We start from the raw sequence: 24856 nt of genomic DNA on the forward strand, positions 1-24856 counted from the left end.
TCACTAGTAAATGAGGTTGAAGATGAACAGGGGCCTGCATACTTGACATATTCTCCGACTGTCAAATATCCGAAATCATTCACACTAGTGTAACCTTCAAGTGGAATATCGAAACTGGAAGTACAGAAGATTTCGATATCCCGTTTCCTTTAATCACAAGTTCGAAGAACAGTGGAAATGTAGCTTTGTTTATGGACCACAGTTTCTCTTTTCCGAATGTTTTCTGGCAGCCAGTCACGTATGAAAGCAACAACGAAGCGTTTCTCCATATAGGATTTTTCTTGCAAAGAAACACATCCCTCCCATGACTGAGTTGACATTCAATTACGGTATTCCGCATTCAGATAGGACCGAAGCCTACAACCCTGCATATGGATCGTCGAAATTCCGAGGTTATTTCTGTTGAGCTTCTGGTTGCATGCAGCTCTCTATGCATTTCATCTTTAATGTTTAATGATTGTTCTTCTGCTATGGCTGCCATTAATTGCAGAGGAACTGGAAATGTATGGAATATCATGTCTGATGGCGTTTTTGTAGTCTATTTGTAGAATGCTAATCTATGGTTCAAGTCAAGTTCATGGATGCATTTGAATATCAAAACTTTGAATATGATAAATTAATGGTTAAAATATGTGTCAGGTCTTTATACTATTCACCCACTTGAAACTTGATCATTCTATTTTTTTTTCCTCCATGAATTTAGTCTCTTTATATAGGTCCAACTGTTAACACTGTTAGAATAAATATATTAATTTCTTTAAATTCAAGTTCAATCATTAATACTGTTAAATTCAAATCGAAAATTTCAACATAAACAGCTACAGGAATCGATTATGCAGAAAATAAGTTAGCTTATCAGTTTCTTATCTAATACTGTTAGATTTGACTTGTGATCTTATCTGCCATTTAACCATGCAGATAATTAACGGCTACAATCAACAATAGGAGAGTGGTGCTGCATTCTGGCCTTACCTATATTGACAATATACTTCCAGATGTATATTTAATCCATGAATTTTCAATCTATATTTGATTTTATAATATTAGATTAAACAAAGAAAATTTTGATTTTGATAGGATTAGATTCGAATTTAGTGTGAAAAATATATGATATGACCTGATAATAATATTGTAATTAATATTTATATATTTAGGGATATTTGTTATAATAGTCTCTATCTATATTTTTTTTCAATTAGGTTACTATTTAACTTAATAATATTTTATCTTAAAAATCAGATCAAATTTTGGACTTAATGATTTTTTAAAAAGTACGGATAAAGTTAGAGGTGAGTAAAACTCGACTTGAAAAATTAATTTTTTTTTCAATTTTGAGTTATTCAAGTCAATTCGAATTATCAATTCGATTTTTGAGTTAAGTTGAATTTTTAAAAATTCGAGTTACTCGAAAACCCAAAAAATTGACTAAGTATTTTGATAATTTTACGATTTAATCTATGATTTCATTATTCCTTCCATTTCTCCTTCATTTTAAGTCAATTTTTTACCAAATTTGAACCACATGCTTTAAACCATTGTATAATACATATGTCCTTTCAATTTCACATTTTTTTTTAACAATTTTCTTATTTTTCAATTTAGTCCTTCAATTTTTCATAATTTTCTTATTTCTTCAAATCATCATGTATTTTAAATTTGTTTTTCACCAAGTATTAACCACATGCTTATATACCACTATAGAATATCTATGTAACTTCAATTATTATTATTTTTACAAAAAAATTAACCCTTTTTTTTATTTAGTCCCTTAACTTTGCATTTTACTCAATTTGATCTTTTGATTGCAATGGTTTACAAATTTTTTCTTTGCATCAATTCCTTGATTTTTTTATACTCTCATCAATATTTTTACCCTCAAAATACTTTATTTAAAATATAATATTATGAGTGTATTTTCATAATTTTAGATTTATTTGATATATTAAATAATATTATAATGAGAAAAGAATATGATATATATATATATATCTTACATTGTTAGAGAAAGTCAAAAAGTTAGAACCAATCTTTATCATAATTCTATAAATAATTATAATAAAATTAATATAGAAACTCGAATAACTTGACTAAATTTTTTTTAAGTAAAGTTTGATTTATAAAATACGACTCGTCAACTAGAATAATTCAAAAAAAATTTATTTGACTCGACTCAATCGAATGCTCACCCTTGTAAAAGTTGGATAACAAATCGTGGAACATCCGTGAAATACAACATTTGATCTCTGAAGAAACAAGGGAGGAAATTAAAAGAGTTCCGATTCCTATTTTGAAGACATCCAGGAACATGACAAAAATTCATGGGGTTTTGCCAAGGATGGCAAATTTACAGTAAACTCAGCATACCAAACTATTAATAACATGGAGATTGAGGTTCAACGGGGGAAAATCTTAAGTGGATTTGGAGTACTAAGACTAGCGAGAGAATTCGATTTTTCGTTTGGTTATCTTACTTGGACAAACTGAATACAAATGAAGTTAGAGTCAAGAAAAACATGACTCAAGACATAAACTGCAAAATTTGTAGAAACGAAGTTGAGTCGATAAATCACATTCTTCGATCATGTCCTATAGCAAGAATCGTTTGGGAAGATCTGAAAGCGTGGGACCATGATAGACAATTCGGCTTGATGGATTTCAAAAGTTGGTTAAAAACGAATAGTCTTTCAAAGAAACCCGGAATAAAGGATTTAGAATGGGGTCCCTTGTTTTTTGTTACTATTTGGGGTATGTGGAAGAGCAGAAACGATAGAATATTCAATGACACGAGAACATATCCGTTTGAAGTAGTTAAGCAAGCTAAACAGTTTGCTAGAGATATAGAGAAAGCCTGGACAACCCCCCAAAGAAAGATGATAAACGATTCGTATTGGGTTAATTGGAAAAACCGCCTGAGGGAAGATGGATTTTAAATACTTATGGTGTTTACAAAATGAGTTAAGGTTTGGCAGCTACAGGAGGCTTGATCCGAGATAATAATGGGGATTGGAAAGTTGGATTCACGCTGCGACTAGGAAGAGTGAACAGCTTGATCGCTGAAATTTGGGGGGCTCGGTAGGGTATGATTTTAGAAAAAAGTTTTGGCTTAAGGAATGTGATTTTAGAGATGGATGCTAAGTGGGTTGTGGATCTCTTCAAAGGCGAGAAGATGAATGTCTCAGTGGATATGGGTCTAATAAACAAATGCATAAACATCTTTAAAGAAGGATGGATAGTAGATGTACGACATATTTGGCGCGAAGGAAATAAATGTGCTGTTGAATTGGCAAACCTGGCTTTATGACGAGACAATGAATTGTCTATATTGCAGACGCCTCCAACTGATTTGCTGGCATCGTTAGAAGCAAATAAGAATGGAGAGGGTGAATTAAGATATTAACTTTCTGATTTTTTCATGTGTATAAAAAAAATATTCGGATTAAATTTAAATGAGCTAAAAATTCAATTCGATCCTACCAATAACCATCCCTACGTTTTTTAGCCTGTGTTCCGAAAATGTCCGCTTTAAACAGTCCCATATGGCAGATATGTCCAACTACAGTTACAGTCATCTTTTTCATTGTTATTATGCACGGAGCAATGGGAAAAGGACATAACGGATCGAACTACAGAATTTGATATAAACTTTACCGAACAATTTTTAAACCGTTGAATCAATTAAAATTTTAAATTAATTTCCATTTAATTTTTCTTTTGTTTCATTTTAATTTCTAATTTGTAGCGGTAATTTTTAGATCTAAATTCAAGTCGTTAAATGGCGCCGCACGTGCTATTAGATTTAAATGTGAATAGCGCGAGCGCCATCTAGTAGTAGCTTACATAAATGCAGCTGATAAAATCAAAGGGTAAATTACAATTTTAGTATTTAAATTATTATCTTTGTTCCGTTTTACTAATTAAGTTTTATTTTTTTCAAAATCATATTTAATATTTAGTTTAGATTTTATTTCGATACTTTGTCGTTAAAAATTTAATTGAATGACTATATGTGACATTTTTTATTGGTGAATTACATCATTCATCCCTTTCCACTCCTATTTTAGTCACCGAAGTTTAAAAATTTTCAATTTAACTACTCAACTTACAAATTATTTATGTTTTAATCACTCTAATTTATTTTATTAATATTTTTATGACATTTATTATTATTATTATTTTATTAATATATGATTAAAATAAAAAAAACAAAATTAAAAGTTAGAGTGATGAAATTAAGAGTAATTTGAAATTTAAATTATTAAATTTAAAAAATTTTAATGACTAAAATAAGAGTGAGAATATAATTGAGTAACGAATGATAAATTTACCTATAAAAAGTGATATATACAGTTCCTTTAATTTAAGTACCAAAACAGGAAAAAAATTATAATTTAAATATTAAACTTGCTCTATAGTTAATGACAAAATTATTATTTTTCCTTTATTTTATTGTGATGCTTAAAAAGGGGAAAAAACAGAATCCCTTGTCCCTGCTTCCACTCTCGTTTTTATCGACTCCTCCCAAAGAAAAGATTAATGGCGTTTGAATCCTCTTTAAGAAGAGGGAATCCAACACCCTCGTCGTCCTCCACATCGTCTAACTCTTCCAAAAGAGCTGCGGCAGCTCCTCCTCGGAGATCCAGAAGCGTAAGTGCCTTCTCAAGAATCTCTAATTCCGACTTCTCCATTAAAAGAGACAATCCTCTCTTTGTCAACAACAACAGAAACAGCAACGACGACGATGGCGAAGCTAGGTTCCGAAATTCCGTCCTTGAATCCGCCAGAATCACTTCCAAAACGAAGCCCAAAGCTACTTCCGCTGATGATTATAATAATAAGAGAGGCAGATCTGTTTCCAGATTTGGCTCCGATGGAAAACACGGGTCGGGTTCGGGGAATAGCAAGGAGTTGTCTCGGAGCTTGTCCGTTGTGGATACAAGGGGACGTGGTCGCTCGGTCTCCCGTAATCCTCCACTTTCAAGAACGCATTTCACTACTTCTGAGGTTTTGCTGACTTTCAATTCCATTTAAAAAATGATTTCTTTTCAATTTAATTTCAAATAGAAGCATTTTGAATGAATATTTTGCGTAGGGCTGAGAAAACATTGAGAAAACCGAATATTGATTATAGCTGTACTTCTCTAGTGTTCCTTTCACTTTGGCTCGGAGTTTTTTTTTGGAAATCAACTTGCTTTTGATTCAAGTAACGGTAAAATATATTAAGTTTTGGCTGATAACTTAAAGACAGTTGTTGTTCAAATTGAAATGGACCGAATTTTATTTATTTTGAATTTTTATAACATAAAATGAATATTTTATTATTTAAATTACTGAAAAAACTTAGAAACATTATTTAAAAGGATATTTTCCAAATTTTAAATAAATTCCGAACCGAACTGATGGATTTAGTTCAGGTTAGTTTGAATCAATTATCTATGGAATTCGGTTCCCTTTTAAATACAAAATATAGCAATCTTTTTTTTTCCAAATTGAATCAAAATATTGCGTAGATCTGAAAATTTGAGCATATATGTTCTGTTATGTATTTTACATAAGTTCTTTGAAATCCTTTCCTAGGATATCAAATATGAATTTGTAGTTAACGTGCTTTTCATAGGTTGAAAATATTTTATATTTATATAGAATTTTGATACATTAGTAATTCATTATATATATATATATATATATATATTGAATACTTGTGCGTTTGCATTGTTTTCATGATATTACATTGTGTTTGTATTGTTTTCACTTTTTTCATGCTATGTTTGTGTCATGTGATCCTCTTATGTCTACTATTTTCGATGTCTCGTTTTCTTTACTTAGTTTTTTCTTTTTCTTTCTCATTGAAATGGAAAAGTAATTAGTAAAAGAAATAAATTACATTTGAGGAATTAGTTCTATCTAATGTAAAACTGATATTCAAGTACAATGTTTTCAATTTAATTATGTTATAGAACATAATATATGATTTTTATTATATATTATATTTTATACTTAATTTTTATAAAACAATGTAAATAATATATTTCCTAAATAGATGAACTCGATTATACCGAATGAACTGTCCAACTTAATTTGGATTGAGCTGGTTTGGTTAATCATGAGAAACTTTTTCATTTCCTTTTTTTAGTTTAATTCTTTTTTACTGATATTTCTTGATTTGGGCAGAGTGAGGTGGAGCAGGAAGGTAATTCCCTGATGAAATCCAAGAATAAAGGTAATTTAATTGCCACATTGGGGAATGGTCGAAAGGGTAATTTAGTTCAAAGCACGTCTAGTTTGTCACAGTCAGGCCAGCCGAAGCATATTGATCCTTTGGATTCTCCTACAAGTTTGGTACTAATCCTGTGGACCTTTTTCTGTTTCTGGATAAAATGTTTTTGAAAGATTTGTTTGATATTGAAGGCAAATAAGGAAGGATCTATCTTTGCAATGATGTGATAATGATTCCTTTCTTCCTCTCTTTTTATTTAGTCTCGATTAGAATCCGCAAAATGGAATGATTTGATCTCAACGATTTCTTTTTCAGAAGCAGAACTTGTGGAGGTGAGATTTTGGATAATTTGAATCAATTTGTAGTATGTGGAAGTTTTAATCACTGCTAGGGCCGGGAAAAAGAAAGTGAGAAAAATTAAAATCAGTACTGTTTTAATTGAATTTTGTTCCGTTCTAGTCCTGACACTGGATAGTATATAAAAACATTTATTCAGTTTTTTTGCTGAGGAATTAAAAACCTGGACCAAATCGATCCAAATTTGTAGAATCCGATTTCCTATGACGTTTGATTCATCTTCTTTTCAGTTCTTAAGAATATCATAATACTGAATGGTAACTGTAATTTGTTTCTAAAACTGGACTGTTATTACCATATCTCCAGCTAAGTGTTTGAATCCTAGACTAAGAAGTGTTTAATATTTGATTGTCAAAGCTGATCAGTTTATTAGTTTACATGTCAAAATCTGCTAAAACACTTTCTTTGTCCTGCCTTATTTTTCAAGTCACTCGAAGGGGATAATTTGGTGGGAGATGCTCCTGCTGCTAGTGACATATACAGAACTGTTAAATCCGAAGTGAGACGGGCTATTTCCGACATCCAAAATGAGCTTCAATGTGTAAGTTATTTTGGTTTCTTGGATTCAAAATTCTCCTTTGGGTCAATAGATGAGTTCAAGTCATTAACACGAGGATGCCTTTGTCTTTGGAGCCGCTTTTCTCCACATGCTCTTGTAAATTATGACCCTCCTAATACAAAGAAAACATAGCTGTATTCAACACTCATATTTGGTTAGAGTAAAATAGTTTGTAAATCGTCTGGAAAAGAAAGTAAATACTTGATTTTGGTATCAGCTAATTTTGCTCACAGTCACAGCTTCTCTAACTGTGTTCTTCAAGCTTACCTAGTACATAGGTCGAGCTGTATTCCAGTCAGTGATTTGTTCTTGATTCTTATGATTTCAGGCTATCAGGAGGAGTAATCCAACTACTGATGTGGTCGAGTTAGTGTCAGACATACAACATGAATATGCCGCAAAACTCGAGCAGGTAGTTTTCTTCTTTGCAATCATCTTTCCTTTAGATCCGTTATAGCATTATATGCCACAAACAGACACATATTCGGGAGGTAAAGGCTGCAAATCAATATTACTCAAGACTCTGGTGCGAGTGTCGGATTAGCATGCATATGACACATGTTTGTTCAGTTTTCAGTATACGGTACTTGGAGGGTTAGATCCACGTATTTGTATCTGGAAACCCATTAGACAAGGGTTTCAAATATGAGTACTTAAAGAAAAATGAAAAATCAAAGTAGCATTAGAGAGAAGCGTGTGATATTTGAGTTAAATAGATATGCAAGAGGCGAGGAAGGGTGCTGCCATGTTTGTTTGGCGTTTGGAATTTTCTTTATACCTAGTTCTTATCTAAAAAAAAATCAAAGTAGGCCAGTCTCATTTATTGTTGCTATATTAGGAGTGATGAGATACAATTAGGTAGCATTTAAAGAGAAGCGGATATACAAGAGGCGAGGAAGGGTGCTGGCATGTTTGTAAGGCGTTTGTAATTTTCTTTATGCCTAGTTCTTATCTAAAAGAATAAGTTAACATTGCTTTACGGTATGTGATGCCGTGGTTTTTTAAACTCTCTTATCTTTGTTCTGTTATATTCTTTTCTACCCTCTCAGTATATATTAAGGAATGCTATGGAGAATGCCCTCGTGGTAAAAGGGAATGTTGTTCTCCTTCCGAGTTTGAGCAGTTACGTCTGTAGGGTGTGTGCGGGTTGTCATAGGTTAAGAAAATTTTTGAACATATTGGTATATAGAGAATAAAAATTTGCAATTAGGTATCAATTTTCAACGTGGTTGATTTTTTTTATATAGAAAATTCTCACCTTTTCCTCTATTTTTTTTAAAACTGTGCCAGTCCATCTCAGTCTGGATGTCTGAGGCAGATCAGCAGTGCATCTGCCTTTGGTTGGCCATAAAGGCCCACGGCTTTTGCTTCTTCCTCCACCTCCTTCCCTCTCCCTTTGTGGCAAGGGACCCACAAGATAATTCGCTGACGGCTATGATTTTTTGCCAATGTGTCCTGATTAGATTGATTGTTTTTGCCTTCTCAATCAATTATTATTGATGTTTAGTCCCAGAGCCAAATTACTTGACAGAATGGAAGTTCAAGTACATAAAGTACACAATTTTGTTCTTTTAGGTACCAAATCCAATTAGTGTATGTTACAGTGGCTAAATCAATATTTAACTAATATATTTTCGTATTTCCTTACATTTGCAGTCCCAAGAACGGGCCAGACAACTTCGAGCTGACCTAGCTGTAGAGGAACACCGGGGCATGGAGCTTAGTAGGATCTTGAAGGAAGTGCTTCCAGATGCTAAGGCTCCTAGCACAAAGAAATCTCGTCCACGAAGAAAAGTAAGCATTTATAGTTGAGACTAAATTGTCCGACACAGTTTTACATTTTACATATCAACCACTATATGTGCTGGTGCATGCCTATAATTGTTCAGATGTGGATTGGACCAGTCCTACTGGAAGAAAACTATTTTCCAGATTCTTATAGTCATTTCAGATAATGTTTCATGCAGTTTTACTGGGTTCTTTGTCCAAGAGAATTCATTTGATTCTGTTCTATAACTATGCATTCTCATTTGTATAAATCTCATTTTCACTCGGAGTAACTTCCATTGCAGTTTACGCATATTGCATCATTTAGAAATTTTAGGTAACAGTTCTTACTTGGGTTTTCCTATTTTGTTAGTGTTAATTCTAAATATTCACTGATGAATCCATTCATAGCATTAATGTTCTCTGTTACTCAGACTTAGATGCAAGGATCGAATGAGTGTTTATGATACAATTATGTTAATTGGCGAATCCAATTTTTTTTATCAGTTGGGCTGAATCTAAAAATTTTATCAATTGGACCAATGTATAACTTTCTAATACAACTTATATATATATATATATATATATATATATATATATATAGGATAAACTACCTATTCGGTCACTCATCTATTACTTAGTTTCTATTTTGATCACTCAACTATTGTGGTTTTTCAAAATCATACATAATGTTATGTTTTAGTTCTGTTTTGGTCACTCAGTTAAAAAATTTATAGTGATATTGACGTGACATTTTTTATTATTTTTCAATGCTGACATAGAATTATCTTACGGTGACACGTCAGCTTCACCTTTAATTTTTTAATAGCAGGTGACCAAAATAGAACTACAATGTAACATTATGTATGATTTAGAAAAATTAGATGACCAAAACAAAAACTAAATAATAGGTGTGTGACCAAATAGGTAGTTTACCCATATTTTTATTAAAGTTATATTTTATTTTTTTAGTATGGGGTGGGCATAGCCTAGGCCTATATACGCCCCTGGTTATGTTTGAATTTTCCCAGACTTCCCATGTATTTGGAGGCATCAAATCTTCACTTCCATATCCAAATATCTATCGGCACGTTTGCTTCAAACAAAATGAACAATTAAACTGACAGTGTTTGCAAAAGAGAATGCATGCAAGTAGTTGATTTCGTTGATCCTTATATTGAAAATTTTGCAGATAAGTTGTTGGTCTCTGAGTTTGCTTCTTTGCTTGCTCTCTAAAATAAATTCTACTTAAATATGATGACAGTCTAGTATTGAGAGAAGGAAGATATCAAAATGTCTGACTGACGATGCCCTTGCCTTTTTCGATGAGTGTGTCTCGCTATCAACATTTGACGGCTCTGACTTCTCATCAGTCGAAGATCCGCCACTCAAATGTGTGGGCACCGTCGATGTAGATGGAGTATCTTTTCCGCATGCAAATTCAACCATTCCAGCCACCAATCCACCTAGTATTTATCTCCATGATACACAGGTTCGTTTTTTTCTTCATATTTTAGTATTTCTCTTTATGTTATTCTTTCATTATTTTTAAATCCAGATGCGTTAACTGATCGGCAAATCAAGTGATTTTGAGGTTTATGTTTCTGAAAACCAATGTTACTAGAACTCGAATATTGTCGAGGTCTGCTTTGTACTTAGAAAATGCAATTAAAAAAAATACATTGTTGTCTATATTGTTTGCAGGAATGTCGAATCACATTAGGCCATGATCCTTTGGATTTAACAGCCAGTAACAGCAGCATGGAACAAACTCAATACCTCTTCCATCCAAACAGTACCGATAATGAATGGAGTCGAAAATTCCGGTTTTCCTTTTCTGCCGAGCCACGTCCGATATGCGAGCTCCAACAAGACATTAAAAAGTATGTCAAAGGTTTCGAGAAAGACACCAGGAAGATCAACATTGATTCGAAGATCATACGAAGAAATAGATATGATATGGACGATTATAATTTGCAGGCGTCGCAACAAAGCTTGTTTGATCATGTGTTCCTAAAAAACAGGTTAGATTCTGGAAGTTTGCTTATATGCAACGGCGGATGTTTTTCTTCATTTTTGCCTTTTGCTTCTTTAATCTAAATTTTATTTTATTATAAACATAAATAAATTCGGTATTATACTTCTAGTATTTTTTTTGGTATTTTCTTATTGATTAAAATTTATATTTTCATACCAATAGTATTTTATTTTCATGTTTTATCAAATTTTCTATACAAGGTCAGGGGTCTGAATCATGACATTCGTAAGTGGAGTAAAAAGAGTTATCCTCATAATAGGCATCTACAAAATCTGATATGGATTAGTCGGTTAATATAACGTATACCAGCGATTAATACATTTTTTTTAATATTCTCATTCTTTATTTTATTTTATTGATATATAATGAATGTATTTCATTGAAATTAAATCTATTAATGAAATAAAGTATAAATTTATTGGTATAAATGTTTTCCCATTAACAATTACCTATAATAGACACTAAATAATCATTTTTAAGAAAATTTATACATCATAATTGGAATGAATAATTTTTTATTAATATGTGGTGAGTATGAGGTAGTATAAATGTTCAAAAATAACTCTTAACCATTTAATATTAAACGTTCATACTCTTTACATTCATGATAATAAAAATTTATTTAATAATGAGGTTACTTGGTTCATATAGATTGTATACTGATATAGAATATTTTTTGATACAATCATTTCTTCGTTTTCATGATTAATTTTTTCTAAAAAATTGTTGATGATATATAATGGGTGAGGTGATTGTAAGAGTGATTAAAACTGATTTCCTGCAATTTTTTAATACCGAAAATACGAGTATTCAATTTTTTTTGAGTAATAAAAAATGGTTTTTTGTCTCAATCCATAAAGATTGGATACTTGTATGTTAAATATCCAAAATAACTAGGTCCAGTCATAAGATATATGAGGTTAATTTGTATATATATTTTAAACTAAACAAATTAAAAGATTCACATAAACAAACATAAAATTTAGAAGTTCAAATTATATAAATATATATTTTATATAAATGAATATGTTAATAGAAAAACATATATATATATATATATATATATATGTTAATAGAAAAACATGTAAATACACAAATTCTCTTAATTCTTTTTTATTGATAAATTCTCTTAATTCTAAATAAGTTTAACCCATTATAATTTATCCTCAAATTTTCAACTTAAAATTTTAATTATTGAATCCTCAATTACTACGACAATCGAGGTAAAATTTTAAATATTAGAGATGCATGTGAGTGTGTGTATGGCCCCAACTCCAATTCCTAGTGATAATAGTAATAGTTGGCAATTCAAAGTAAATGGGCAAATTTAACGGTTAAAAACAAAGTAAAAAAGATGATTAGATGAACTAAATGTAGAGCCAAGATTTGAAGAAAGGTGGTGAAACCCCCCACTTTTCAACGACTTTCTAAACTGTTTTAAACCCCACCAATTCACTCCCCACGTTCTCTTAAAAATAAAATAATAATTTAAAAACTCTTTATTTAAATAAATCTTAAAATAAATAAATAACAAATACTAGTAAAAATTATCACATTCATAAGTAAAAAAGCTTTCTTTTTGAAACTTTATTGTATTTTAAAATGAAGTAGTTTTTCTTAAAAAGATTAACTACGCCTACTTTTATTTGATTATTATAATTTAAAATTTATTATTATATAATTTTATTAATTTGGTTGATTATTATCATATTTATAATTAAAGAAATTATTGATTTCGAATTAAAGTACTGTAAATATCAGAGGTGCGAGTTTTTAATATTAAATAGCTGAGAATTATTAATAAAAAAATTATACACTAAATTATAATAGATTCAAAGAGGTATCAAATTTTCTATTCAACCGATCCGATTTCCATTCCATGTTTTTATCCACCAGTGGTGAATGAAATAGTAATCAATAATAAAATAAATTTTTATTTCAATATATTTCAGGAAAAACACAAAAGAAACCGTCCCCAATCTCTTTTAATAATTTATTTATTCTCTCTCAAATAAAAGAAAAGCCAAAAACCAAGATCAAAACTTTACTGCAATTTCTCATTTTCCAAAAGCATAAATTAAAGCGCTTTCACTGATACATTACTCTCTGGTGCTCTCTGCTTAAAAGGGTATCATTATTTTGCTTTCATATGTAAGATTTCCCTTTCTTTTTCCTCCCTTTTTTAAAGCCAATGTAGTAGGAGCTGTTGTGTTCTTGGTTTCTGTAGCTGCTAACAACGTTGCTTGTCTCTCATCAGTCTTGTTTGGATTCCGACAAAACTTCAATAGCTTATAAAGTTCATCGTCTCTGAAATACTGGGATTTTTGTTCCTTTTTTTAGATGGGGATGAGTTTTGTGAATCTGGTGGCGGTGGGGTTTCTATGGTTAGCAATGGTGGTGGGAGCCGAGACTATCACGTACAAAGATCCCAAGCAACCAGTAGCTGTTAGAGTTAAGGATCTGATGTCCAGAATGACATTAGCTGAGAAGATTGGTCAAATGACCCAGATTGATCGAAGTGTTGCTACTGAACAGATAATGAGAGATTACTCCATTGGTAATAGTTTTCGCCTTCATTTTCATAGTTTTTTATCCTTTGTTATAGTTCTGATTGCTGTGTCTGGCAATGATTTTTACCACTTTTTTGTGAGCTTTGGTTATTGTTTGTTGATGGGGTTGGCCACAACTTTTTCACAGTTACCTTAAATACATTTGTGTCAATATTATTTTGCCACGTATAGAAAGTAACATACATTTTGTATTATATAATCATACTTTTATTGTTTTTTTGTAAAACTTACACAGTTATATAATCATTCATTACTGGATGCCTTTTTTGTTCCTTTTTCTTTTTCTAAATGTTGTGGCCTATATTATCTTTACTCTTCATTTTGATCTAAAATACAAGTGTTTGATATTCGAATATGGGTATGGTCCTCCAAATATATATAATATATAGCATGGCCATTGCATGCGTACAAGTAGAGAAATTAGAGACAATGTGATTAGGAGTTTGCATTCTATTTGAAGTAACAATGTTAGACATATTTGGATATGAGTATAGGATATGATTCTCCAAATATATGCAGAAATATCTTAGAACAAATAGAGCATACGTATCTGGAACTCAACTGCAAGCCCGGATATCACAGGTTAACTGTCGGTAATTGACAGCATTTTCTTTTTCTTGCACAGGGAGTGTGTTAAGTGGTGGTGGGAGTGAACCGCTTCCGAAGGCTAGTGCCCAGGACTGGATCAATATGGTTAATGCTTTTCAGAATGGATCTCTGTCTAGTCGTTTAGGAATTCCGATGATTTATGGCATTGATGCTGTTCATGGACACAACAATGTCTATAATGCTACAATATTTCCACATAATGTGGGGCTCGGAGCAACCAGGCAAGCATAGCTTTTGATTTGGTTTCTGCTGATATTTGTCATAGAATCATTACCTTGTTGTGCTTTTAGCATTATTTACCCTTCCATTCTTTAGTTGAAAGCTTAGAATTGGTGTTTCCAACAGAAGCAATAAAAAGGACAACATAAGTAACAGTCTCAATTCGATGAAATGATCATTTTATATCTTCATTAGAGAAACCCATTATTTTCCTGAAAGGAAGGATAGAGTTGAGCTTTTGTTTCTCTCCAGTTCAAAAGTAAACTCCATTGGAACGAACTATCAACATCTTATAAAAACTACGGATATGCAGAGATCCTGAGCTGGTGAAGAAGATTGGTGCTGCAACTGCTCTTGAAGTGAGAGCTACAGGGATTCCTTATGTCTTTGCTCCATGCATTGCGGTAATTCATGTTCTTTTTATAAGATCAGACAGTTGCATCCAGTAATTTCTTATACTTTTAGGATGCTTTCTGCATTTGAACTCACCACATAGGAATACAACCTTTTTTCTTGACATTTTCTTTATAGGTATGTAGAGATCCAAGGTGGGGTCGGTGTTATGAAAGCTACAGTGAGGATCATAAAGTTGTGGAACAGATGACAGAGATCATACTTGGGTTGCAAGGAGATCTTCCTTCCAGTTCGCGCAAGGGGGTTCCCTATGTCGGTGGAAAGTATGAAACATGATCAAGTTAACATACTTCTTGCTGTATAACTGTATATACTCTTTAGAATTCTGTTGTTAATGGTGCCAACATAGAGAAGCCATTCTTCTAAGTGTCTTTTTTTAATTCCATGGATTTTTTCATTTTCCCTCACGCTCCTTGTCATACTATTACAATTCAAATCAAGTGATCTAGACAAGTACATATATTCAGTCATGCTTTACTTTCCCTTTTCATTCGTCTTGGATGCTCCATGACTATCATGGTTTATGTAGTCTTCTTGTTATTCCCTAATAGTACACGATTTGCAGCGTATGTTTGGTACAGCATCACTAATGATGTCTCGATATTATATGCTGTGTATATAAATATGCAGTATCCCATCTTGTTTTCCCTCTTTATTCTGTTCTTTGGTTCTGTCAGGGACAAGGTTGTGGCTTGTGCTAAGCACTTTATAGGCGATGGTGGGACAAGACAGGGCATCAACGAAAACAACACTGTGATTGACATGCATGGGTTGCTTAGCATGTACATGCCTGCCTATGCTCAATCTATTATTAAGGGCGTTTCGTCGGTTATGGTTTCCTACTCTAGCTGGAATGGGCAAAAGATGCATGCAAACCGTGAGCTAATTTCTGGTTTCCTCAAGAATACTCTTAAGTTTAAGGTTGAACCTTGTTACAGCTCTTAATCGGTAACAAATATTTGCAAATTTAAAACATAATTAAAATCCTATGATTTTTTTTATGATATAGGACTCTGTTCTCTGTTTGGTCCTTGATATAACTATAAATACTCAAATAATCTATCAAATCCTTGACATGAGTGTTTATGATGTTTTCAAAGAGCTTTTCTAACAGCTTATCACATTGCATGTCATTTTCATCGCTTCAAAATGTAAACATTCATTCCTCATATGCATCGATATATACATATTACCCTAAACAAAGAAATGCTGACATTGTGCTATGATTGCATTTGTTTCCATTAGTAGTACTCACCTATAGCTATACTTGATATGTTCCTGTTAACAAGTGTTGTTTCGATGGATTTTCAGGGTTTTGTAATATCAGATTGGCAGGGAATAGACAGGATCACCACACCACCGCATTCGAACTATACGTACTCCGTTCAAGCAGCGATTCAAGCTGGCATTGACATGGTTAGTAGCTTCTGTATAAACCTTTTTCAGATAAAATCGAAGATAACTGCTTTCTTGCACTACTAATTTAGTGTAAACTCGAATCTTGGCAGTATGAATGCATTCTAAGACTTGGAGTCTCATGATTTGTGTTCTGCAGGTCATGGTCCCCTACAACCTTACTGAGTTCGTAGGTGATCTAACTGATCTAGTGAATAGTAAAGCTATTCCAATGGATCGTATTGACGATGCGGTGCAAAGAATTTTGCTAATCAAATTCACAATGGGACTCTTTGAAAACCCTATGGCTGATTTTAGTCTAGTTCCTGAGCTCGGAAGCCAGGTTGGTTAGTTAAGCATATCATAACATGCAAGATTATTTTCATCTTTCCAGTTGACTTTGGATGTATAGATCTGAACATTAATATCCATTACCGTGTTTTCCGTAAAATTATTTGTTGTCTTTCTGATTTTCTATATATCAAGTAATTTGCTACGAATCATCATCCAAATGCTCTTTGTAAAAGTCGTATTCTATAAATGATTTGATATCGCATTACTAACTAGGCACATCGAGAGTTGGCAAGGGAAGCTGTGAGAAAATCGCTTGTATTGCTGAAGAATGGGAAAGCCGGAAGTACTCCGTTACTGCCCCTGCCGAAGAAAGCTTCAAAGATCCTAGTTGCTGGTACCCATGCTGATAATTTGGGTTATCAATGTGGTGGATGGACAATCAATTGGCAAGGATTTAATGACAATAACGCTACAAGGGGTATGCTTTACTTAATAATCTTTCGAAAGACTGGCCTTTTTTTCCTGGATAATCAGCTTACAAGTTTTCATTTGCAATAAATTTACTAATATTTTTTTCCATGACTAGGAACAACAATCCTTGGTGCCGTAAAATATACTGTTGATCATAGTACCGAAGTTGTTTACCGTGAAAGCCCTGATGCCAACTTTGTGAAATCAAACAATTTTGATTATGCAATCGTTGTTGTTGGTGAGCCCCCTTATGCCGAGACCGCAGGCGATAGCACAAACCTTACGATGATAGACCCAGGTCCAAGCATCATTAACGATGTCTGCGGAAATGTCAAGTGTGTGGTTGTTTTGATTTCAGGCAGACCCATCGTGATTGAACCATATGTCTCTGCTATTGATTCTCTAGTGGCATCGTGGTTACCTGGAACTGAAGGCCTAGGTGTGACTGATGTCCTTTATGGGGACTATGGATTCAGCGGAAAGCTTCCGAGAACATGGTTCAAAAATGTTGATCAATTGCCGATGAATGTTGGGGATTCACACTATGATCCACTCTTCCCCTTTGGATTCGGACTTAAAACCGATACGGGCGCGAGCATTGTGGCAAGGTATTCTCCGTTACTTATTTTGAAAACTATTCATGCATGCATATGAAAACTTCCTTCCAGTGACTGAAATGTCTCGGTTGGCCTTATCGGCCCCTATGCAGTATGTCCTGTGTTAGCATGCAGGGTTCAATAAACTGGCGTAGCACTCCTAAAAACAACTTATGTTTGTAGCTAATCCGAATCATTACTTAAATTTGAGTCAATAAAAACAAAAACAACTGGCGGGAACTAATTATCTGATTAATTGCATGTATGTTCCTTTCTTACATGGTTGATAGTAGGGGTGAGAAAAATTCAACTCGATTAGAAAAATCGATTTTTTCGATTCGACTCGAATTGACTTTGAGTTGTAATTTCATAAACTTGACTTGACTTGAAAAAATTTCAAGTTCAAATCGAGTTGTAAAATATAGCTCGAATAACTCAAAATTTTTAGTAATTAGTGGACTGATTTTTAAGTTTGAGTCGAGTCTCTCGACTCTGTATAATATATGTATATCACATATGAGAAAAATATGAATAAATATATATGTATTGTATAAGGTTATAAAAAAATCATTTAAATTGGAATTAAACAATATCATAATATTATAAATATTTGTAATTAAATTTAAACAGAAACTCAAAAATCCAAGTCGACTCGACTCGAATTCTGTAAACTCGATTTGACTCGAAAAAAATTCAAGTTCACTTCGAATTATAAAATAAAATTGGTCAACTCAAATATCTCGAACCTTTTTTACTCGACTCGATCGAACGCTCTGCCTTAATTGACGGTGTTATCTGCAGGTCAACATCATCTGTAGCTTCCATAAGGCCATGCTGGTTTTTCCTTACGATAACCATAACTTTGAGTTTCTATTTCACAGGTAATATACCGTGCTTTTGAACGTATTTCGCTTTTTAAAGCTTTATATTCATTCGAGTTATCAATGAATTTGCTCGAAAATTTTTGCAGGGAAATAGCTAAATTAGTGAAAGTTCGATTTTGAAAACACCGTAGCCGAGGTGGTAGGATTCGCTTGGACCCGAGGCCGGATTGGTTTAGGCATTGCTCAACATTTTATGATCTCAAAGCAATGCCAAATGTGATGGTAGTAGCAGTCTCAGCCATTCTCAATTGTGGAAACCATTGCTGTTTTCAACTTTTTATCAACCAACGTACTGAATCCCCTTTATGTTGCAATTTTTATTTATATAAATTACTTGCAACCTACTTTTTCGCACACTTATTTCTTGCAATTTTGTCTTTTATTTCTTAGATGATTTCAGAAATTAACAAGTTTTTTGCTAAATGTTGGGAAACTTAGGAGAGAGTTATCAAGGATTCCCAAGTTGGGATGATAACAACTCCATTGGTTCAAATTTGAAGAAAAAAATACAACTAATAAAATGTTGTTGTTTTGGACATTAAAATAATACGACCCACGTGAATCAAATAATTTTCGTAGTAAATGAATTATTGTTATTATTCCTTAAGGATCTAAGTTCAAGGATCATAGATACTAGGGGTGTGAACGTTCAATGTCGAGATGTTGAGAGTTATCTTTAAATAAATATTACCTTATACTTACTCCAATTTAATAAAAAAAAATGTCAACCCAAATGACATCATTTCGATGTAACACCACATCGACAACCATTATCTATACAATCACGCCATTTTAACTATTAAAAGTCAATTTTTTACAATAATGTTAAAAACATAGAACTTAAACTAAATAATTTATACGTATTTTTCGAAATCATTTTTCTACTTCACTTTTCAGTCCCAAGACAAGAAAGTAAATTACATGGGCAGGTTGCAGGCTAGAGAAACCAAACGGATTGGTCTTTTGCTTCCAAGCCATCCAACCATGTCTGATGTATGTGCATCCATGTGAAGGATTCTTCAGCTTGCTGAAACCCAGGACGAAGAATATTGGTTATCAAACCCATACCTATTAATATTTTGCTGTCTTTCTTGAAGTATTTGTATCTAATATCTGTCTCTAGTACACAAATCTGGACGTGGGTATAAAAACCCGAGTATAAATCTATATCCAACTCTCACATCCGAATCCAAGTAACAGACTACTAAAAAAATAACCCGAAATGAATAAGTTATAGAAGGGGAGAGGGGATACCTTTGTAGTCAGTAAGACTGTTGTAAGACAGCAATATCTTTCCTCACCTGGAAGTATGATTAAGAAATAGTTTATAAGAAACTATAATGTTTCAGAAAAAAGAAGGAAATGATTAATGAATTTATAAAAAAGAATACACAGAGAATCCAGAGCTTAACTCGGCTAATTCGTGCAGTCATTTTTAGTAGAAGACATTTTAACAAGTCTAGAGTTCAGATCACAACATATATGATTCCTTTCCCTATCCTCAGTTGGGGCCTCTATTGTACCCAAAGAACATGATACACATAATGAATCGATACAAGTCTATCGTCCCGACCACAACCATTTGTAACTCCACCTATTCTCAGTCACAGCCTCCATTGTGTGGAAAAGGAAAGGATATACATATAATGAACTGAAAGGTAAGATGTTGGCCTACTAACAGTTTTCATAAATATGTGAACTATTTCCCGAGGGCTCTGCTTACACGCAACCTCCAAATCAAAATGTTGAGCAACTTGTTGTTTTACAAGTTATAAAGCATCACAAACAGAAAAATAAGGGCACTTTGCTTTTGGTACTCCGATTCTTGATATTTCTAAAAGAATCTATACCTGACGTTCATATCTGATACATATTTGGATATGAGAGTGGGATATGAACCTTCAAAGACATTCACATCCATATTCAAATTACAAAGCAAAAAAAGCTAAGATAAACTTACATTGGTTAAATGCCTATTTGGTTGATAGGGAATAAGATTGTGAGATTATAAAGACTAAGATCAAACAAATCTTACCAGTTGACTCCCATTTATCAAACTTCACTAGCCATACATCTGATCCAACCTGTGATGTTAAAACGCGATCCAACCAAATTTGATATTGTTTTCCTCGTTTATCCCCATATAATCTTTCAATTGTATCTGTGCACTTGTTCATTGGTTGCTCAGTCCCACAAGGATGGACAAAAGTACCTAATGGATACTAGAGAGGGAAGACTTGATCAAATCAATTCTCAGCAATTCAACAAACATAAATGAGACACATGTGATCACAAATTATTTGAATTCAGTTAAAAATAATTTCTAATTCAGTTCGATCATTTTCAAGTTGAGCTTGAGCGAGCTGAGTTCGAGTAGCTCATGAGTCAAATTGAACTTTCTTGCTTTTAATATATATATACATACATATATATATATATAATATATATATTAGTATTGAAACTACAAATCAAGTTCAAGCACAAATAATCAAGCATGAGAGTTGAGATAATTGTTTTACCAAATAAAATGAGTCTAATCAAGCAAGATTGAACAGTTTGATCTTTTCTCTCAGATTGAACACAAGCAGCTTGGTACAAGATGATATCCTCTGAGAAATCTCCAAATATATAAAAACTTGGGTGAAAGAATTTAATATGCTCATATAGAACATGTACCCATGATGGAAACTCACATCCAAGTACCATGGCTAGACAAAAACATATCTATAAACAGAGATATCCAGGCAGAGATTTTCAGGTTAATGCAATTCATTGCTAGAGATGGTAACAGGTCCAATATATATATTTCTTGAAGGATTTGTATCCAGCGTAATTGTTTTAAAATTCAAATCCATTTTATTAATCGCACTAAATCCGAGTGTTACTAGCTAAACTCAAATAACATCAATATGCTAGATATCAGAATTAGCTAAATATTTGAATTAATGAGTAAGAACAAATTAAAAATGTACCACAAATAATATCTGAATCCATTATCAAGAAAACTAAAATGAATTCTAGTTAATATCTGCATCTGCTTCGAATATTAAAAAACCTGAACCCAAATATTATTCAAAATCCATAGAAAAATTAATAAGATATTGATAAATATTTAAATTGATACTATCCATTACTATCCCAATTCATTGCGAAAACAAATATTAAAACACTGAAAGGGAAGAGAAAGGAGACATACAAAGCTTGATTTAAGATTCTGCAAAATCTGGTCAGACTTCTCGACTTCAGCACGTCGCCATCGCTCATAAAACAAATAGAACTTCACAACTTCGTAACCAGGGCTGAAAAAATTTACTCTGCATTTTCCAAAGTCTGAGATATCTCTGGGAGACACATTTGGACCCAGAGTGAATTTTCCAATGGCTTGTATTATTCCGGATGCACATCTCTCGCTTGAATGGAATATATTGGGATTGATTTTTGCATTTTCAGCATGCCACTGTAATAATTCTTCTTGTGCATTGCTAACCTGAAAAGTAGAAACAAAAATAGGTTGAAAGCTGCTAAGTGGTGATCAGTTCAATCTGGTTTTGAAAGAAATTTGTGGTTTCCATTTTCTTGAGGGTTTTTTCCCTGAGCTATAGCATACCATCACACCATATACTTCAGGAATGGTAAATAATTCAGCATCATTTCCAGAGTCGCCACAAACAAGGGAATTAAGTGGAATTCTTCCTTTAGCTTTAAACTTTCTCAGCAAATATGCAAGCGCTTGTCCTTTACCAGCACCTTTTGGTAATACATCCAAAGCTGTCCCATTGCTATATATTATTTTAACATCTAGCTGCAAAAAGAAGAAATTAAGATCCAAAACCATTTATGAGAAAATCATGGTGTCCAGATTCTTTATTGTTCTTAAAATATTTGTTGTTGACATAGTCAACACATGGATGGATGTAAGGACTGTGTTACTTGAACTCAGGTGTCTGTCCAATACGGATACGAGTCCTTGGAGGATATATCGTCATATTGATGTGTTGGACATGAGTATCGGATACGCCAAAAAAAGTAGAGTATAGTAGGGTAAAAGTGTTCATGGGCTGGGATAGGCTACTGCCTGAAAAATCTTCAAAGCCATTATTATTTAATTTAAATTCGGACCATATTGGATGGGACAGATAACCCAACCGTGGAAGGTCCATATATGAGCCTTCAAGAATTGTCTAAATATATGAAAACACATGTTAAAATCCTACACTCATGTCCGAATTCTAATAACATAATAAAACAATTATATTAAGAACAAGCATTCTCCTGAAAGATTTATTATCTCATGTTAAAGAATCCTTCATTAAAAGGAAATATACAATCTCACCTTAAGTTTTTCTAGACGTTCTGAAAGCGCCTTGATTACTTCTGATGAATTAGGCTTCTCCAAGAAAAAGCTAACCTTGTGAGGTCGTTGCTCGGTATCTGGCTGAAAAGGAAACATGAAATTCTTAGCCATCATAATGATTGTTATTTACCTCTACATTACTCAAACTCAGTTATGAATATCATAAATGTATTCGATACAGATATAACTCTTTTTCTAAAGTTTCTCCATATATTATGTCCACATATGTATTGGACACGAGAACTTTAAAAATATAGAGTATAAGCAATATAAAATTTCCAGCTAAACTTGATTAACTATAACTAAATTTCTACAATTATATTGTTCTAACTCTTTCATTTTTCTTGAAGTATTATATACAAAATACAGTAAATCCTCTATAAATTAATAATTTCGGAACCACGTAATTTTATTAATTTAAAGAGTATTAATTAATTGATAAACATGAATAGGTTATGAACCAAGGTTCTCATTTATGCCCTACATGGCTACACGCCAATATGCAAGCGATGCCAATGGTTAATAGACTTCCAGGTAGACCCAAATGTAAATAAAATCTGCAGGTTGAAGATATATTAAAACAGCAATGCATAATTATATCAAAAACTTATGATATTTGGCGCATGAATATGAAGTACAAAGATACGAATTCGAAATTTCTACATGAAAAGGCTTATCATGCTCATGCCCAAACCCATTCTCACATTCGAGTCCAAATAATGTGGAACAACTAATTATCCTTAGCTAAAGTAGAAACAAAAGCCAAATTGGCTTTTTTCCTGAGAAATTAAAGAAACAAAGAAGAATATAATAAACATACCTGAGGAATAAGCAGGGAAAACTTTGCAGTTTCCTGAAAAACAATATCTCTGTTCCAATTGAGATTCAAACAGTGTTCCCAATCAGAATCAGACACCATCGATTCACCATAAGCAATCTCAGTGCCCACTGACATTATCGTTATATCCGGGGTCAAAAGGGGCTTCACCTTCCTCAGCTGTTTATAGATAGTCGGGGACCTTCCAGTGGAATACACCAGCAAAGAAACCTGGCGGTAATAGGCTTCCCAAAGGGAATTGAATCGAAGAAGGGATAAGTTTTCCGGGTCTTCATGATCGACCTGGAAATTAAACAAAGAACAAGGAAAATCACTTAAAATTCAATTATTCTTACAAATTATGAAACGGGGTATCTTTTTTGGGAATACCATAGTGAAATCAAGATCTGAAACTATCATGAGATGGGGAGGACCATTGAGACGATCCATCACGGGTGTTGGTTTAAGTTACTTGTTTCACTGCAAACTCACCACATTTGTGAGAAGTTTTTGTTTAAAATGGAAAGAAAATAGAGTTTAGGGGAGAAATTGGCAGGGTTTTTCAATGAGTGTTTGTAGACTGAGGAAATAAAATAAAATTGAAAATGGAAGCAAACAAAGAGAAAAGTCAATTATAATACTATGAGGACGACATTCCCCTTTGTAAACGGTAAACACAGCATCTAAATTCTAACTCTAATGAGTAAACTGCTATATTTAGTTAATTATCCACCAGTTAGTTTATTTTTTATTTTAGTTACCTAATTATTATTTTTTAAAAATATATAATATAATATAATATAATATTTTATTTTTGTTTTGATCATTTGTTGTACGTAGGAGATGGGCACGAGACTCGAATTTAATGGGTTTCGACTCGACTCAACTCGATCGGGTCGGATTTTTTAAATAAAAATTAAGGTCGGGTAGAGTCAACATCTGGTTTAGGGTGAAAAATATTCGACCTGAAAAAACATATAATTTTACCTTTATATTTAGGGGTAATTACAATAATGCCCATTTATATATATATATATATATATTCGATTAAATCCATATTTTTATTGAATAAAATAATATTTTTTAATAAATATATTATTTCGGGTCTGATTCAGATTTTATCTCAAAAAATCGGGTCAAGTTCAGATCGGATGGAGTGTGTATATTTTTGGGTCGGATCGGATTCAGGTGGATGATGTATAATTTTCGGGTCGGGTGACCAAAAATCTAACTGACCCGACCTATATTCATCCCTAGTTGTACGATACATTTTTTAACTTTTATAATTTCTATGTAAT

General features: G+C 32.8%; 3 protein-coding genes across 7 annotated transcripts; 2 read left to right on the forward strand and 1 right to left on the reverse strand.

The window, feature by feature from the left end:
• Positions 1–4485: 4485 nt before the first annotated feature.
• LOC120180763 lies at positions 4486–11020 on the forward strand. Of its 2 annotated transcripts, XM_039186052.1 has the most exons (8): positions 4486–5001; positions 6169–6336; positions 6475–6546; positions 6999–7112; positions 7459–7542; positions 8787–8924; positions 10162–10389; positions 10602–11020. In XM_039186052.1, the coding sequence occupies exons 1-8, from the start codon at positions 4534–4536 to the stop codon at positions 10995–10997; spliced, it is 1668 nt and encodes a 555-aa protein (XP_039041983.1). In that variant the 5' UTR covers positions 4486–4533; the 3' UTR covers positions 10998–11020. The 2 variants fall into 2 exon arrangements, with proteins under 2 accessions (XP_039041983.1, XP_039041984.1); XM_039186053.1 differs by lacking the exon at positions 6999–7112.
• A 1904-nt stretch (positions 11021–12924) lies between these two features.
• On the forward strand, positions 12925–18675 carry LOC120180762 (beta-glucosidase BoGH3B-like). 3 transcript variants are annotated; one of them, XM_039186051.1, is made up of 13 exons: positions 12925–13086; positions 13276–13492; positions 14131–14335; positions 14647–14737; positions 14865–15010; positions 15425–15668; positions 16059–16163; positions 16303–16485; positions 16710–16914; positions 17023–17515; positions 18305–18384; positions 18474–18505; positions 18541–18667. In XM_039186051.1, exons 2-12 carry the CDS (start codon positions 13276–13278, stop codon positions 18479–18481), a joined length of 1977 nt encoding a protein of 658 aa, XP_039041982.1. In that variant the 5' UTR covers positions 12925–13086; the 3' UTR covers positions 18482–18505; positions 18541–18667. The 3 variants fall into 3 exon arrangements, with proteins under 3 accessions (XP_039041982.1, XP_039041981.1, XP_039041980.1); XM_039186050.1 differs by having other exon boundaries at positions 18474–18675; XM_039186049.1 differs by lacking the exons at positions 18474–18505; positions 18541–18667 and having other exon boundaries at positions 18305–18404.
• A 487-nt stretch (positions 18676–19162) lies between these two features.
• On the reverse strand, positions 19163–24128 carry LOC120180765 (sucrose-phosphatase 1-like). 2 transcript variants are annotated; one of them, XM_039186055.1, is made up of 9 exons: positions 23949–24128; positions 23562–23861; positions 22721–22822; positions 21995–22189; positions 21759–21874; positions 21584–21707; positions 20423–20609; positions 19642–19688; positions 19163–19414 (listed from the first exon to the last, which is right to left on the reverse strand). In XM_039186055.1, exons 1-9 carry the CDS (start codon positions 24006–24008, stop codon positions 19325–19327), a joined length of 1221 nt encoding a protein of 406 aa, XP_039041986.1. In that variant the 5' UTR covers positions 24009–24128; the 3' UTR covers positions 19163–19324. The 2 variants fall into 2 exon arrangements, with proteins under 2 accessions (XP_039041986.1, XP_039041985.1); XM_039186054.1 differs by having other exon boundaries at positions 21584–21874; positions 23949–24126.
• Between the last annotated feature and the right edge of the window lie 728 nt (positions 24129–24856).

This window comes from Hibiscus syriacus, unplaced genomic scaffold (assembly GCF_006381635.1).
Source record: "Hibiscus syriacus cultivar Baekdansim isolate YM2019G1 unplaced genomic scaffold, ASM638163v2 tig00112501_pilon, whole genome shotgun sequence".
Lineage (NCBI taxonomy): Eukaryota > Viridiplantae > Streptophyta > Magnoliopsida > Malvales > Malvaceae > Hibiscus > Hibiscus syriacus.

Excerpts from the sequence above, each read along its gene's own strand:
- LOC120180763 (XM_039186052.1), top strand. The coding sequence starts at position 4,534 with ATGGCGTTTGAATCCTCTTTAAGAAGAGGGAATCCAACACCCTCGTCG. Across the intron at positions 6,547-6,998 it reads CAGAAGCAGAACTTGTGGAG|TCACTCGAAGGGGATAATTT; the intron begins GTGAGATTTTGG and ends TTATTTTTCAAG. Across the intron at positions 7,113-7,458 it reads TCCAAAATGAGCTTCAATGT|GCTATCAGGAGGAGTAATCC; the intron begins GTAAGTTATTTT and ends TTATGATTTCAG.
- LOC120180762 (XM_039186049.1), top strand. The coding sequence starts at position 13,276 with ATGGGGATGAGTTTTGTGAATCTGGTGGCGGTGGGGTTTCTATGGTTA. Across the intron at positions 14,336-14,646 it reads GTGGGGCTCGGAGCAACCAG|AGATCCTGAGCTGGTGAAGA; the intron begins GCAAGCATAGCT and ends ACGGATATGCAG. Across the intron at positions 17,516-18,304 it reads GGCGCGAGCATTGTGGCAAG|GTCAACATCATCTGTAGCTT; the intron begins GTATTCTCCGTT and ends TGTTATCTGCAG.
- LOC120180765 (XM_039186054.1), bottom strand. The coding sequence starts at position 24,008 with ATGGATCGTCTCAATGGTCCTCCCCATCTCATGATAGTTTCAGATCTT. Across the intron at positions 20,610-21,583 it reads AGAATCTTAAATCAAGCTTT|TATCCATTAGGTACTTTTGT; the intron begins GTATGTCTCCTT and ends TTCCCTCTCTAG. Across the intron at positions 19,689-20,422 it reads TGATAAATGGGAGTCAACTG|GTGAGGAAAGATATTGCTGT; the intron begins GTAAGATTTGTT and ends TCATACTTCCAG.